Consider the following 17,215-nt stretch of genomic DNA (forward strand, 5'->3'; position numbering starts at 1 on the left):
TCATTATGAATGAAATGGAAGGAGTATATTTCACACAATCAACTAATTGTAATCTTTAATACTCCCTTCATTAATAAAGAACTTCCTACTTTTTCTTTTTAGGACGTCCATAGAAGAGCTTTCTATCTATTTTTGGACTATACTCCACCACTTATAATATATACATTCCGTCCACGAGAGAACTTCATATCTTTCCTTTCTGGGACGTTCAAAAAAAATTTCATACCTATTTTTGGACTCCCAATATTAATTATAATACATTTTCACAATTTCCAATACACTCAACAACTTTTTCTCTACTCTCAATACACTCAACAACCTTTTTCTTAAAACTCGTATCACTCACTCCTAGGAAGTTCTTTCATGGACGGATGGAGTATTATTTATTCCTACTTTCCACTTTTTCATCACCCTAATAGTATTAATTACACAACCTCATCATTCTCAATACACTCAACAATATTTTCTACACTCTCAGTACATTCAACAACTTTTTTCTTAAAACTTGTGTCAATCTCTCCTACGAAGTTCTTTCGTGGACGGAGGGAGTATTACCTTTTACTCCTTTCATCAATGAAACATCTTTCTACTTTCAATTTTCGTCCGTCCACGAACATCTTCCGAATCTATTTTTAGAATTAATTTCATCAACTATCACTCTCATAATTTTCACATATTTATACATTACAAGTAATGAATCCGTCATTTTTAAAAATAACCCTAATAATTATCATCACTTGTTATAATTTGTGAGACTTATTTTCTATTCACTAAATATATAATTCTTAGAACTCTATTCATTCTTTTAAGAAGATATTTTGTGGACACGTGAAGTATTTACTAATATTTTTATTATTATATTTATCATTCAATTAAATTAATTACTTTAAAACGACAAGAAAATAATATTCTTATTCCGTGTATAAAACTTGCTTAATTATAATTTGCAGTATTAATTTTATTTATAAATATTATTATTAGATCCATTATTGAACTAAATTAATTATTTTAAAATTATAATAAAAATAAAATCTTTATTATGTTCACAGCACATTCACCCATTTGACGGAGAAAAATAAAATCTCCATTATCGAATGAGTGATTATTTAATGGACGAAGATAATTATTTATTTGTTTCCTATAAGATCTTTTCAGTAAATACTTATTCCTCTGTCTCACAAAATAAAAGATAATATGTGGAAAAGAATGACCCTTAAAGTTCGTTTGGTACGGGTGATTAGGGTGTATAATATATTTATGACACTTTAATATCTTATTTGGTAAGAAGTAATATTAAACACACTGCCCTCTATAAATTAAAAGTCCGAAAATATTATACTGATTTGAGGGATTATGTATCCAACCTCTGTAGGTGGCACATGTAGTACAAATCTTAATTATAACTATTGTCAATTTTATATAATCTTAATACATCATATCAAACAACATATTATATTTTACAGATATTTTAATGCATTTTCAAACATGATATTAATATGACATACAATAAAAGACATTTCAGTCAAACGTATCACACATTATCCCATACTGAGCAGACATTTAAACAATTAAGGATAAGTTTTTATTTAACTAGCATCCGAATATTTCCTAGAAGCACAAAATCCAAAATCAAAATACAATCCAATACTATTATCCTTTAAACCCAAACATTACTGCATTTGAACGTCTCAGTAAATGAAATATATATACATATACTAGTATCTTAGAGAATCAAAGTTTTGATCTCCTGAAAAGATTTGGGGATTTATTATGCTTAATTATCTCGGCCGCCATTATAGCCCCCCAAAACAACAACCTATAAGCCACCACCATCCCAACAATCACACCCAAATCCACCCACTTAGAACGGCCCATTTGGATCTGCCAAACACGGGCCAAAATCTCGGCGCCGCTGACCTGCCCGGATTGCCCGTCGGGCAGCATGAGCCCCTCAAACTCATTCTTGTAGAAACCCTCGTTGGCGTAGCGTTGGAACGACATGTAGTACACCGGAAACTTCCACAACACCTTGGGGATGTCGTTGGGCAGCCGGAAGAAGCCGTTGTTGAGGATCATGATGCCCTGAATTCCGGCGCCGGAGATGATCCCGATCAGGAAGTTGGGGACGAGGGCCGCCACCAGCATCATCAAGCTCTCCACCAGCATCATGCAGCTCAGGAGAAGCAGCACAAAGTAGGAGAAATGGTTGGCGCTTCCCTGGAGGCCCACCAGGTAGTATGCAATCGCTCCGGGAATCGCCGTCACCAGGAAGAGGTATGGCGCCGACGAGATGCTGTTTCCGGCCACGAACGCCGCCACACTATAATGCCCGTTCAGACGCTCGCGCGTGAATACCTGCCGAGTGAATGTTTTTTTCTTTCATAATTAATAATTAAATTTAAAGGTTGCATCACGATACACTCAAATCTAAGACTTTTGACCTTCGACATTAACCACTTTATCATTAGACCGACTCCCGCACACAAATTCCTTTATTATTATTTTTTTTGATAAATGAACAATTAAATAAATAAATTTAAGACCACGCTACAGTGAACTTTAACCCGAGATATTTGATTTTAAACATTAACCATTGATCTATTGCTAAACCAGCAAATACAAATTCCTCTATTTTTATTATCCAGCAGGGTTGCTAGCTACTAAATGCATGCACTATTGTAATAGTAATTCGTTGTTTTTTATGGTAAAAGATCCCATTTCAAAATCGAACGCTTTGTCCATAAAAAGTATTTTCTCACTAATCTCTTGCAAAAAAATAAAATAAAATTGTTTTTGATTTTTGGTAGAATAATTATGTAATTGCAAAAATAAAAATAAAAAATAGTGTTTGATTTTTAGTAGAATAATTATGTAATTTGATGATTTACTGAAATTATCTATGTTTTATTTGAAAGTGAACAACACCTATCTCATATTCAACCCTTTTTTTCCACGAACCCACTGATAAAAGACAACTATCGGTATAATTTAAAATTTAAATGCATATAAAAATTTGTTATCGTATTTATTCAAGTTACTTATCACGTATTCACTCACAACTCACTCATAACACCACTGTTATCAACTTTTTAATAAAATCGAGATTCAACTAAAATAGTACAACATTATTATTTAGTGTTATAATTTTTTAAGAATCAATGTTATAAAATTAAACTTAATAAATCAAGAAAATTATTTATAAATCCTACCTCATTTGCAAAATCATATAGAAATAATAAGTGTAGCTACATTTCTTATATAATATTTTATTGCGTATAAAATGGTCAAATTTAATTATTTACATAAGGTTATAATTTATTACTATTTAATAAAATTAGTTTTTATAAAATTTAATTTGGTTTGAATAGTTATTAGTTTGACCTTTAATTGATACTATTTAATAAAATTATAGTTTTTATAAAATTTAATTTTGTTTGAATAGTTATTTATTTGACATCCACTGCGTTGGTTTTCTTTTGTAATTGATAGTGTTGGTTTTCTAATTGGTGGGTATTGTTGTGAGTAGAGTTGGGTCCAAATATTATTGTGAGTGAAGTTTGTGGATACTACTACTATAAATGGAAGTGAAAATGATATTGTGGATGGATCAAAATAACAAACATGAAAATGTTATCGTGGACGGATGGAGTATCATTTGTACTTACTTTTGATTTTTGATGAATTTATATACTTACAGTGCTCATTATCAATTATTAAAATTTAATTGTTATTTCAACTATTGAAAATATAAAATAATTTTAGTTTCAGGATTACCTTTTTTAAATTAACAAGCATTTGCTTATATTTTGATATTGTTTAATATTTAGTTAATTAAAATGTACATAGTTCAATTTCAATGCTCGTCGTGCACAAGCGGACGTACTAGTTATTTTATTATTTATTACTCTCTTCGTCTATAAAGAGTGTGTGGTGGACTGGAGGACACAAGTTTATTAAAAAAAAAGTTGGAAGATTTGATTTTAGTATTAAAGGACAGTATTGGCCCACAAAAAATGTAAAAGCAAAGGGTGAATGTTTTGTAAATATTGAGTGTGAATGAGGTTTAAAGTATATTAGTTCATAAAATTTATCAAAGACACAATCTTTGTGGACAGAGAGTAAAATTTATGATTTATTGAACTAATCCAATTTAGGACCCAAGAAACTTATTAGTTCATAAAATTTATTAATTTATTGAGTATTATTATTTTAAAGAGGTTTCACTATAATTGTAGAATCAAATAGATCAAATTGCTAACTAAAAAAATAAAATATAGTAATAAATATTATATCTACATTTTTTGATTTTATCAAATAAAATAAAAGTACTTACACGTACAACGTACACTCTTTCTGCTAATATAAATAAAAGGTACCAAGTGATAAAAGGCCTATTATTTTTTTCGGCGTTAACAATAGAAAATTAACAACCGAAATTTTCTATCATTAGTTTTCACTGTTAGCGACCGATTAATGATCAATTTTTTTTACGATCGAAATTTTTTTCTTAATTATTTTCTTTTATCTTTTTTATTTAATTAACCACTGAAATTTGTTGCTATTATTATTATTATTATTATTATTATTATTATTATTATTATTATTATTATTATTATTATTATTATTATTATTATTATTATTATTATTATTATTATTATCACCGAATTTCGGAAGTTAACGTATTTTTTTATTACCAATTTTCATTTTTCTAATGTATACTCCATCCATCCCAGTAAGAACGTCCCAAATTCGTTTCTTGAGCGTCCCGTTTACAATGTCCCAAAACCTAAAAAATGAAATAATTTATTATATCTACTCTCTCTATCTCTCTCCTCATTTACTTTTAATTATTTTTATATTTTATCTTATTTTAAAATTGATGAGAATTTCTTACACGTTTTTTAATGATAATATTAACTTTTTTTTAAAAAAAATAACGATAATATTAATTTTGTACTCAATCATTATTTTGGCTTCACTCTGCCGCCGGCAACAACACAAGTCTTAGATATCATTTTGATATATTTTAAGGGCTTGTTTGCTACTCCCTTCGTCCCACGAATTTTGACACGTTTGGTTTCGGCACGGAAATTAAGGAGTTGTAGATTAGTGTTTTAAGTTTGTAGTTAATAAAATATAAAAGTGATAAAGTAGGTGAGAGAAGGTAATAAAAGTGATAAAGTAGGAGAGAGAAGATAATAATTATTACCTTATTTGGAAATGTGTCAAGATTCGTGTGACGGCCCAAAAAGGAAAACGTGTCAAGATTCGTGGGACGGAGGGAGTATATGGTATGGGATAAGATATATATCTTTGACTTTAAAATCTATTAATTTTATTAGATATCAATATCATGTTTGGTAAGATATATCAAAAAGATTTTACGCTATGGATAATAGATAGCATGCCATTAATTTATAAAGTGTTTTGAGTTTTGAAGGCAAACAACATATTAAGGTGTTATAGTTATCTATCCCACACTTATTTTGCATAAAAAATGGGTCCTAAGGGTAGGGGTGAACAGAAACCGAACCGACACTGAAAACCGAACCGAACCGAACTGGATTGGTGCGGTTCGGTCCCAATTCTATTGGTTCGGTTTTCGGTTCGATTTTGAAAAGTAAAAACCGAAAATTTTTGGTTGGTGTCGGTTTCCATTTTTTGGTTCGGTTTTAAACCGAACCGAACCGATACATAATATTTTATTATATATAATTATTTTATAATATATAATTATTTTTCTAATTTTTTAACCTAAAACTAAAACCCTAATTCACAATTATAATATATAATTATTTGGCATGTTCATGTTGTGAGGATTTGACATTTCAAATTTGTGTATTTTACAATTTTTAATTGGTATTTTTGAAAAAAATAAAATAAAAAATTGCATCGTTCGGTTCGGTCGGTTCGGTTTCGGTTCGGTTCCGGACCCCCAATTGGTGCGGTTCGAGTTCAATTTTAACCATCGATTCGGTTTTCGGTTTTGAATTTTTGGTTCGCGATTTTGCACCGAACCGAACCGTGCTCACCCCTACCTAAGGGTATGCATGAGAATGAGACTGTATAATGAATGAAAGTTTAAATGTATTGATATGTGCTACTTATATCAATAATACACTTCTTCTATGTCTCATTGGGAAGTTTATCAAGACGTAACCCACTGGTAAGTTTATCAAGCTATATGGGATGGAGTTCAAAATACGTTAAATACATTTGAAATACTTGTTGGATAAAAAGCTAAGTTGCTACAATTGATAATGAGTTTTTTCTTTTAAAGTTTTTTTAGCGGTCGATTTTTTCGTTCGTTAAAAATAAAACTTCGATTGTTAAAAAAAATGGTGAAAATTGACTATAAAAATCAGTATTTATAATGATTGAATTTTTTATCGTTAAAATTAATATTTTAACGATTAAGTTTTCGATCATTAATTTTCGGAATGACCATACAAATAACGACCAATTAATTCAATCGTTATCATTTTAACAATTATTTTTTTCATTTTTAAGGATTGAATTTTTCATCGTTAAAGTCGTATTTTCTAGCAGCGGGGACTTACTTTCATATCCTCCACAAAGGAAGGGAAGCCTCCAATTGCCATAAATGTCATGAAAGATGAAACAAAAACCAGCATTGAAGCCCTAGCCTGTCAAAATAATAAGAAAAATGAACCAAGTAACTGGGGTAAATTGATGTTAGTAAATCAACTCAAAAATAATTTTTAGACAGAATTTTGATCAAAGTTCCGTTTTTATTATTAATTCTTTTGTTCACGAGATCAATTTCCTTTGTCAAGTGATATTAGTTACATTACATGTACAAAATAGAATTTCAAATCAATAAGGGGTTAAATTTGACGATGATGATTGATTAGATCTCAAATATTCAAATTCAAGCTCGTAGAATCGGGATGATTTCCAGCGTTCCATAATTTTCTATATATTTGTCAGTCATATTTCATTATTATATCTATATATATTATTTTAATAATATTTTTTATAAAAATAAAATTTATTATTCCTTCCGTTCCACTTTAAATGGCACAATAAAGATAGGTGAGAGTGGGTATAGGAACAGAGAGAGTATATCTAATATTATGAATCAAAGAAAGTGTCATTATAAAATTTGAAATATATATATATATATATATATATATATATATATATATATATACTAACTTTGAATTAATTAGCAACTTGTTAATAGGTAATAAAAGTGAAATTAAATCATAAAATAATTATATTCCTAATAATTGGATGCAATAAACTCTAGTTAAAAATCACAAAACTAAACAAATGCATACAAAATTAAAATTGTTTGAAAAAAAAAAAAGAGAGAATGAGACACAAAATGCGATTCTAACCATCAAGTGTCGTGGCACACTAAATCTCAAGTGCGTAGAATTTTTATTTAATTCTATCACACATATATTGAAGGTGTAAATATATTTAGGTACCTGAATGGAACTATAAGTAGAACCGATATTATGAAACACGGTTCCCACACATAAGCACAAAGCAGTATATATTCCAAAGCGAAACCAGTAATAGCCCACGTCACGAAACATGTTCAAAGATGATCTTCGTGTTAAAACTGCACATTGAGTAATGAATCCTGCTTGCTTCCCTTTCTTCTCCGTCAATCCATTCTTCTACAAACAACAACAAAAAAACATTCAATAATTTGAACTTTTTATTTAACTGAAATAATATATTTATGTTAAGTTGTTCATATTATACACGATAAGATTGTTTAATGTACCATAGATTCTTTTAGGGTGCGTTCTCTTTGGTTGCAAATTTATCATGAAAAAATAAGGGATAATCAAAATTTCACCCTTTAAATCATTCTTTTCTTTTCCCTCATTTCCTACTTAACCCTTACTCATTCCTCATTTTCACTACAAATGAAGGATAATATTATCCCTCCTTTGTAATGTAAACTGTAAAGGAGGAATGAGTAAGGATCAAATAAGATATGAGGAAAAAGAAATGAAAGATTTAAAGGGTGAAATTTTATTTATCATTTCTTTTTCCATGATAAATTTACAACCAATAAGAACGCAAACTTAGGAGTTTATTCTTTCATTTGTGATAATCTTGTGGTGCATAGCAGCTGACTTTAGCTACTGCTCACTCGAATAAGCTAGCCCACCCCTCTATATGTATATTATATACACAATAATTTCAAAAATTACTATTTCACAATTAATTAATTTTGAGCTGCCAAAATATGGTACGCTGAATTTCATTCTCCAAGAATATAGTAACCACTTATTTCAATCTATAAGCTAGAAATTTGAAATTAGGCTATTTTTCATCCACACACGTGGTTTCTCTGTTTCTGAGAGAGAGACGTAGCATCTAATTCCCATGGCACATACCTGTAGTCTTATCTCATCCACACACTGTTTAACTTGTCGGAAAATATCTGACCTCTCGTAAGCTTTAACAAGAACGGTAATAGCTTCCTTTGCAAACCCTTGTTCAATATCCTGAATATTAATTACAATGAAACACATTTCTCCAGATTACATATAATAACAAGAATTAATTATGTATAGTTTATTAATATTCCGGTGCTCACCGAATCAAAGTCTTGATTAATTGTTCTCAAATAATGATCAGAAGGGTTCCTCTTAGGTGGACAAACGAATCCATTTGTTTCAAAAAACTGTTTGCAAAAAATAAATACATGGTTACGTACAACTTAGAAATTACATGCAAGTAGAGTAAATCAAAGTACCTGATTTGCTGCTATAGTGGAGCCAAAATAGACAGTCTGGCCACATGAGAGAAGGCATAGATTATGGAAAAGCTCAAAAACTTCTGTACTAGGTTGATGAATGGATGCAACGACAGTTATCCGTTGGTGTTGGGCGAGTTGGACGATGTGTTTCATTACATGGTAGGAGGCGGCGCTGTCGAGGCCACTGGTGGGCTCGTCGAGGAACAGCAGCTTGGGGCGTCGCAGCAGCTCGATGCAGATGCTGACCCTTCTCTTCTGCCCGCCGCTCAGCCCTTTCACGTTCCACCCTCCGATCCTCGTGTCCATGGCGTCGTTTAGTCCCATCTCTCTGATGGTGCCCTCGGCTCTCGCCTTCTTCTCCGATTCCGACATGGAATCGGGAAGCTGGAGGAGAGCCGAGTAGTATACAGCTTCTCTCACGGTCAGCGTCGTCACCAGCGCATCGTCTTGGGGCAGGTACGACTTCAAAACCGCCATAATTAAGTTAGGAATAAATTAATTGCATTATGATAGTAATTAGTCATTCTTACTGAAATGCCAAATGCAAGTTGCTGCTTTCGGCCGTTGATGAGGATGTCTCCCTTCTGTCTGGTGTTAGAATCGAGCCTGCCTGCATGGTATTTATAATTAATATCTATATATAACCAAAATATTGTTAAGGTATGTAAGTGAGTAATTAATTAACCTGCTAATGCGTCGAGGAGAGTGGACTTGCCGCAGCCGGAAGGGCCCATGATGGCGAGGACCTCGGCCGGCTGGACATAGCCGGTGAGGCCGCGGAGGATGGGCCGCCATGCGGGCTTGTCCGGCACCGTCACCCACAGGTCTTGCCAAGTTAAGTGAATGCCATTGCTGGGAGTAGATGATAGAGATCCTCTTTTATTTAAAAATGGAATGGGAGATGATGTTTCAAGAGGCCCAGGGCTGCTCTCTATTCTACTCACCATTCTCTTGTTTAATTTCTTGGTATATGTGAACTAACACTAGTACACTGGTTGCACAATTTATATAGACATATTTAGCAAATAACTGTATTTAGAAAAGTCAACAATGTACTTTTGGGAGAATTAATTTTCTACCAAAATTGTATAGGTGGTCCATATATATCAAGAGCTATCAAATTCAAGACGTGTTTGGCTAACCTTTTTAAAACAATTTATAAGTTGCTAAGAATTTAAAAGTATTTTCAAAGTGTTTAATAAAATAAGTTCTTAAATAATTTATAAACTCTAAAAATAAATTTCAAGTGCTTATAAGCTTCCCAAAAAATAAATTCATCTACTATAATTTATTTTTTCATAATCTTATACGCAACAATTCTTTTACAAATATTATTCAATTATAATTTGTTATTTTTATCATATATCATTTTAAGTTTATTTCTTTTCAATTTTTTTTCTCTCAACAAATGTTTTTTTTTCTCCAATAAAAAATTATGTCTAGCTTATAAGATCATTTATCTAAACACTTTGATAATTTATAAACTCTTTAAACATTTTATACTCCCTACACACCCACTAAATTACATCACCTACGTATACGGTACAAGAACAAGAAATGCGTGTCATATTAATATTATTGAATTTTCAACAACTCTAAAATGGACCTGCCATTGGCTGCCAATGGATTTTTCAACTATGCAACAGCATGGTGTCGTGTAAAGCATGTTTTCAAAATAATAAATGTAATAATTATTTTTTTATAACTAACAAAATTAATTAGAGATTTAATACAATTATTATTAATTTTAATGGATAAATATAAGTTGTATCTACTAATAATTTATATTTTTTAAGCTGAATCACTTGACGAACATGTTCACGAGCTAACGAGCCAAATACTACTAAGCTCAAGTTTGGTTTATTTATTTATCGAGCTTCTCTAAACGAACTTGAACGAGTTTTTTTCCAACCGAGTTCCGAATAGTTCGCGAGCGGCTTGGTAGAGATACTTAATCCATATTTTGTAAGTTTAATTAATTAAACTATTGTTTGATAGTTAATAAATATTGTATGTATAACACGTTTTGGATGTTTGATAGGCTGTACTAATTAAAATACATATATTCTATACATATGTTTGATAACATAATTTAAGCGATAGTATATCTGGTGAAATTACCATATTGCCCTTCACATAATTGGGATAAGATGAGCCAAAAAAAATACCGCCATTTTTTCAGAATCTAGGGCGCCAAATCGTGATGAATCCCTCCAAATTTATTAGCGCAATTGTGTCTTCTTCATCGATTCAGTTTCGCTCCTGCTGCGAAACAAGCCTTACCTATTGGAGATTCATAGTGATTCCTGTGTAATTGATTGAATTTTTCAGATCCCCTTGCGTCGTTGTTGCTTCGACGCGATAGAAATTGAATCACCATGAGTACCTTCAATCAAGGTGAGTATTTTCATGATTTTGCAGTGATTTTCGTTTCCATCTGCGTTTCCATTGATTCCTCGTTTTTTGTTTTCTAATTTTTGCTATTTAATATTTTTGATTTATGAAATTATATATTATCATAATATGTTGTGGTTACTTCGAATTTATGTTCATAAGAATCATGAGTAATGAATCAATCTCACTTTAGCTTTAGCAAGCATATTTGTTTGAAGATGGCAAGTGGTTGCTTTGAATTATGAAATCGGGCTATTTTGCTCGTTTATGTTTGAAATTATGTCCATAGTTGTGTGATCATTCTTTGGTTTATGTATGCACGATCAGACTCTACGAGCAATGAAATGGGACGTGGCAAGCCTAACAAGCCCGCTAAGAATTCACAAGACATTTCAGAGTATGAGCTATTTTTCAAGACTCAGGCAATCTCCCTCACATTGGGTAAAATCTAGACTAAATACTTCGATTGATTTCGGTAAAGATGAAACCATCGCTCAACGAAAAGCAGTTTGCACCAGAATGAATAACACCACACTAGATCTGTAAGTACTCAAAAAATTTCGAAGTTGTTAGAAATCCCTGAAGCAAAAATATTCAGAGCATTTCAGATTGTCTTGATTAATCTTCTATAATTGAAGAACAAAATTAAAAGAGAAATCATTTCAATCCCAACGTGGACCCAATTTTAAACTACACCACAATTTTACACAGACCCAATATTTACGCAGCTCACTTTGGTCTTCACATCGAAAGCAATATATTTTGGCGAAAGAGAAAGCATTGAGACCAATATTTTTGCAGCCCCAAAACAAATTTGCAGACCCAAATCAGGAGGAAAAAAAAACCCTAATCAACCTCTTCGAAATTTGATTTCGCCAAATCTCACCTTCAAGGATTTCACAAAGGAATCAGTCGGAAAATTTCGCAAATCTGATTTAGAAATTTTACAAATCTGATTTTGAAATTTCGAAAGAAATAAATCAAATTTGCATACCCAAATCATTCCTTTTGTCAAATCTCACCTTTGAAATTTCGCAAATATCACCTTCGACGGATTCAACGAATGTCTACCGACGATCCATTGAAGAACTCATCTTCGTTGTGTCAAAGAGGTGGCGTAATAGGGCGGGATTTGACGAAGCCTCCGATTTTGAAGTAAATTGAGGGATAAAATTGTAAACGGAAAATCTAATCTCAATCACTGTTGAAAACGATATTATTGAACTGGGTTTCTATGGTGGATGAGATTTCTAATTAGAACAATATTTTTTCTGCGGGCTTCGCTTTTACTGTGGGCCTGGAACATACTGATTAAGCTTATCAAACAGGCGGAAATGGTGAGAAAGATAATGTTTCTCACCTAATAATCCCTTTCAAACATGGCCTCACTATCAGCTGCCACGTCTGCAATTCAATTTACTTTTCTATATATAGCTTAGTTTGTAATCTTTTGTAGGCTGCTGAGTATTTTACTTTTGCATCATTAGAGTGAGTTAAGATTTGCTAGTGTTACTGGAGAGAAGAAAGAGAGGTTGTGAGATACAGTTATATAGCTTTTCTTGTTCATCTTCTTGAGCGAATCTTTGTACTGTAACCTTCTTCTCGGTTCATAGTAAAATTGTTGGTGACTCTGCCGTGGACATAGATTTATTTGAACCGAACCACGTAACCCTTGTGTTGTCACAACCCGCCCTAACTAGGGATAGTTAGGCCGAGTGATCCACGACTAGGGATGGGGTTAAAGAAGAAGGGGAAGAAAAGGGGCGTCATTTATAGCCGTAAAACTTACTCATCTTAATAAAACTCGTCATTTTTATTCATTAATACTCAATTGAAAACAGTCTATGAAAGACAGCATAAAACTTAATTAATATCATTAATCAAGTTACACATCATATGAAACCATTCTCTTAAGACTCAAAGTATGACATAACATACTATAACATCAACAACATCTTGCAGCGGAAAGTAGCTAGACATATGTATGAAGACATATTCTAGACAGGTTAACTATTTATTAACAACCCTGGAGACTCCGCTCATTGCAGCACCATCATCACATCAGCTCAACCTGCACATTTAGAAAACATATGCAGGGCTAAGTACAAAAGTACTCAGTGGGCACGTATGCCTAAGTATAAAAATACATGCTTCAAAACTGTAAATTGTCATGCCATCATAAACAGTACAGCAAGGGAGTTTTAGCTAAAAGGCCCAAGCTTACTAAATTCATTTGTGATTCTTAAAGTTCGACTGATCAGTCTAAGTTCTCTTGTAATCTATCATATCTGGAACTGTGTGCCGGAGAGGTGGCCACCTCTCACGGTCACTTGACCGGCCAACCCGCTAGATGACTCACGGTCACTGGTGTACACTAGCCCTGGCAGGATAGCTATCAACTGCTCAGGACCCGAATTCGATTGCATCATTGGCAAAGCCAAAGCAGATAGATATCATACTAAAATTTAAACATTTTATGGCAAGACAATACTTGAAATAACTTTAACTCAAAGATTTTATCATGAAATAACTTGCTTGAACGTAACATTTAAACTCATTTGATATATATGAAAGTAATGCCCACCTCGTTGTGTCTCTGTATCAATGAGTAACGTCACTCTCTCCCTCAAGTCGTTACTTCCCAAAAAGACCTTCATCGTTATGAAGAATCAGTGAGAAGTTATTAAAGAAAACTCGATTAATAATCTAATCTCTTTTATGAAACATTAGTATCTCTAATGTTCATCTCTCTTGGTTGTTAATCAATATAACAATTATTATCTCTCGTCATTACTCATTAATTATAACATCCTTATGTTATAATTAGCAGTGCTTCAATTAAAAGAAATATTTAACTCATCGAAAAGTCCACTTTCTTAGCAGATCAATTCGCTCACATCTCATCTAATAAACCAATTAGAAAGTTAATCTTTCCATTAGGCATGTATTTGAATCACGGGTCAACAAGAATTGACTATGCTCAAATCCTAATTTCACTTAGAAATTATAATGATTATTTGATGATATATCAAAGTATTCATTAAAAATTTCGGCATGACCTATTCATATATAATGTCAGTCACGAGATTTCAACGCGTGAATCTCACTACGTGAACTCGTCTCTCGACTCAAAACTTAACATCTTGACATCTTTTCAACGCAAACCAAACAATTCAAAATCATCAAAACTCTTTATCAGTAAACTATCATTTATACTCGAAACCAATTGTTCGAGTGTCAGATACCAACACGTATGTGCGTAAATCAAAACTCTCACAACTCACACCATTTAGTCATATCGTATCATCCATCAAAACAAATATAATCAAGTTGTTTTCTAGAAAGTTTTGCTGTTTTTGTGTCATCTTTAAAAATTCATAACAACCAACTCAATCATCATAAACTCTCATACCAATTGATCTCAAAAACTCCATGAAGTGTAGTTCACTCTAAAAATGGTAGTTAACCAAAAAGGTTAAAGGTTTTTGGAGATATTGCTCTTTTAGTGCAGGCTGTCAAAGATTGACAGTTTCTGCCAATTTTGTTTAGGCCATTAGAAACCAAGGCAAACCTTAATACAATTCCATCAAATTTAATCAGCCAAAACTAAAGGTATCCTTGAAGATTTGGCTAAAATTTCACAAGAGAAAACGTTCATATGATCTGCCAAATAAACAATGAAACTCATACACTTTTACTGTTGGAAAAATATGACAGCAGAACAGGGCATTTTTGAAATAATAAACTGCTCTGTTTCAGAGGTCATAAAAATCGAAATCTTATGTTTTTAGAAAGATATTGAAGTCTAATTTCGTTTAAAAAAAACGGTGATGCAAAATCCTTCATGGATTAATAGATATAAACGTTTTTGTGAAGTCTACCAACAGTTGACAGATTCTGTCAAGGATTTTTCAAAATATCTTTAAAATAGCAAACATCATCCAAAAGACATGAAATTTTGCAGCGACGAAATACACATATCATAGATAAACATACTAAAATTTCAGAGCCATCAAGCAATGAAAACTCATCGAAACATAAGCTTGAAACTGCTATAAAATTTTGACAGAATTCCAGTTTTAATTTCGTTCAACAATTATCATCCATAAATTGTAAATCAATTAGCATGCTCATGTGATATCGTAGAACACATATACGCAATAATATTCATTATGCAACGTCCCAAACTTCACGAATTTAAATAATCATACTCTAAAAACTTATACAATTTTCGTGCTTGGAAAAATACGAATTTAATATATATCGATTCTAGCATACCCTTAAGCACAAATATCAAGTCAAAACGATCAAACAAAAATCGAAAGACAAGCTAATATGTGAAAAACGGGGCTGCCCTCATGGGTTTCATAGCTACGGTTCGTTCCGTTCTTACTCCCTTCATTAAACATGCTCAACATCTACCCAAGAACAACATACTAAAATTTCACGACGATCCAACGTCGTTTCAAAATAAAGTCGAGAATCGACGTTTTTCGACGTCGACGAAAATCGAAAAGGAAACCATCAAAACGTAGGTAGAGATCTTACCTACTTAGATACGTGATCGAAAAGATGATCGGCGCTCGTCTCGGTGCTCAAATCGGAGGTCAAAAGCTTGAGCTCAAACTAAAATGAAAATGGCGTGAACTAGTGTGTGTTTTAGGTGTTGTATGTGTGAGATTAAAGTGTGAGTGGAGTGTTTGGCTGATACAGCCGTATAATATGTGTGAGTGAGTGGGGTTGGGTGGTTGGTGGAGTGGTTAGGGTAGGGTAGGTTAGATAGTATATTATCCCACTTAGTCGTTAAATATCTCGTTTCGTCTCGTTTTAACGACTAACTACCCATATTCTTCGTTACTCGTCCTCTTAACTCCTACTCACTTTCATTACACTCGTAATTCTATATAAATATAGAAAACGCAAGCTCGTTCTCGAAATTTTGATAAACAAGCTCGGTTCGTTTATCGAGAAATCCCGGTTTACTATTCACTCGTCGTCCAAAAATAAAAACTTTCATTATTGGACTCGTATCGAAAAACTAAGAATATTTCTCGACGACGTGCACGTAAAATTTTGAAAGTCGACAAAAAGACGAAATAGCCGTATTTTACTATTCATCGTCAAAAAGTCAAAAATTTCAAAAACGTCTTAACGGACTCAGATTTCACTTCCGAGTTCATCGTTCTCATTCAAATAATTATCTCGAATTATTCAAATACTCAAACTCAACTACGGATTTAAAATCCCACATCATCCACACATCATCAAAAGAACATCTCAACGTCTTAAAAATAACAAGGGAACTTCATATAACTCCTCATCTCTTTACAAAGTAAATCAAACAAGGGATCTAAACCTTAATTACTCAAACTCAAGCAATTAATCACGTAATCAAAAGCCCGGGTATTACATACCCTCCCCCTTAAAATAAATTTCGTCCCGAAATTTGTACCTCTTGTAAATGTTTCGGGTACTTCTCTCACATCTTATCCTCAAGCTCTCTTTCCACTTCTTTCTAACTATCATATCTCCATTGGACCTTATCCAATGTAATCGACCTATTACTCAATTGCCGAATTTATGATCTAGCATCATCTGAGGTCTCTCTTCATAACTCAAGTCTGGTTCTAAGATCATTTCTTCTTAGTAAACCACATGGTTTGGGCAAAATATATATCCTCTCAATTGTGACACGTGAAACACGTTATGCACATTTCCAAAGCTAGGTGACAAAGCCAACCTATACGCTATTGGACCTATCTTTTGCAATATCTCGTAAGGACTTATAACTCTGGGTCTAAGCTGTCCTTTAACTCCAAATCTATTCATCCCCTTTGAGGGTGAAACCTTCAAGAAAACTTTGTTTCCTATCTCGAAACTTTGTCTCACATCCTATAGGCAAACTCAATTAGTGGCAACACATTCTCCCGATTTACTCCTCTATCAAGGATAGTAGTTCTTATCATATCTTCTATCGTCTGCTATGCTAAAATTCATCCTTGTACCCAACTCTTTCTGTAACTCATCCAAAAACGTGATGTAATTTTTTTTTTTTTTTTTTGAGGTGATCTA

General features: G+C 32.6%; 1 protein-coding gene and 1 long non-coding RNA gene across 3 annotated transcripts; both read right to left on the reverse strand.

The window, feature by feature from the left end:
• Positions 1-1,559: 1,559 nt before the first annotated feature.
• On the reverse strand, positions 1,560-9,821 carry LOC131001454 (ABC transporter G family member 1-like). 2 transcript variants are annotated; one of them, XM_057927845.1, is made up of 8 exons: positions 9,435-9,821; positions 9,280-9,359; positions 8,747-9,211; positions 8,588-8,674; positions 8,385-8,495; positions 7,458-7,652; positions 6,561-6,647; positions 1,560-2,355 (listed from the first exon to the last, which is right to left on the reverse strand). In XM_057927845.1, exons 1-8 carry the CDS (start codon positions 9,694-9,696, stop codon positions 1,732-1,734), a joined length of 1,911 nt encoding a protein of 636 aa, XP_057783828.1. In that variant the 5' UTR covers positions 9,697-9,821; the 3' UTR covers positions 1,560-1,731. The 2 variants fall into 2 exon arrangements, with proteins under 2 accessions (XP_057783828.1, XP_057783829.1); XM_057927846.1 differs by having other exon boundaries at positions 9,280-9,355; positions 9,435-9,728.
• Positions 9,822-13,023: 3,202 nt separating this feature from the next.
• LOC131001455 (uncharacterized) lies at positions 13,024-15,990 on the reverse strand. The gene is made up of 3 exons (XR_009093939.1): positions 15,692-15,990; positions 13,728-13,794; positions 13,024-13,214 (listed from the first exon to the last, which is right to left on the reverse strand). It is a non-coding gene; the product is annotated as an uncharacterized LOC131001455 (long non-coding RNA).
• Positions 15,991-17,215: the final 1,225 nt, after the last annotated feature.

Source organism: Salvia miltiorrhiza, chromosome 8 (genome assembly GCF_028751815.1).
Source record: "Salvia miltiorrhiza cultivar Shanhuang (shh) chromosome 8, IMPLAD_Smil_shh, whole genome shotgun sequence".
NCBI classification, from domain to species: domain Eukaryota; kingdom Viridiplantae; phylum Streptophyta; class Magnoliopsida; order Lamiales; family Lamiaceae; genus Salvia; species Salvia miltiorrhiza.

What these genes read in the sequence shown, in the direction of transcription:
- LOC131001454 (XM_057927845.1), bottom strand. Translation starts at nt 9,696, where the DNA reads ATGGTGAGTAGAATAGAGAGCAGCCCTGGGCCTCTTGAAACATCATCT. An exon ending in AACTTGCATTTGGCATTTCA is followed by an intron (nt 9,212 to 9,279) that starts GTAAGAATGACT and finishes GCGGTTTTGAAG; the next exon opens with TCGTACCTGCCCCAAGACGA. An exon ending in TTAATCAAGACTTTGATTCG is followed by an intron (nt 8,496 to 8,587) that starts GTGAGCACCGGA and finishes ATTAATATTCAG; the next exon opens with GATATTGAACAAGGGTTTGC.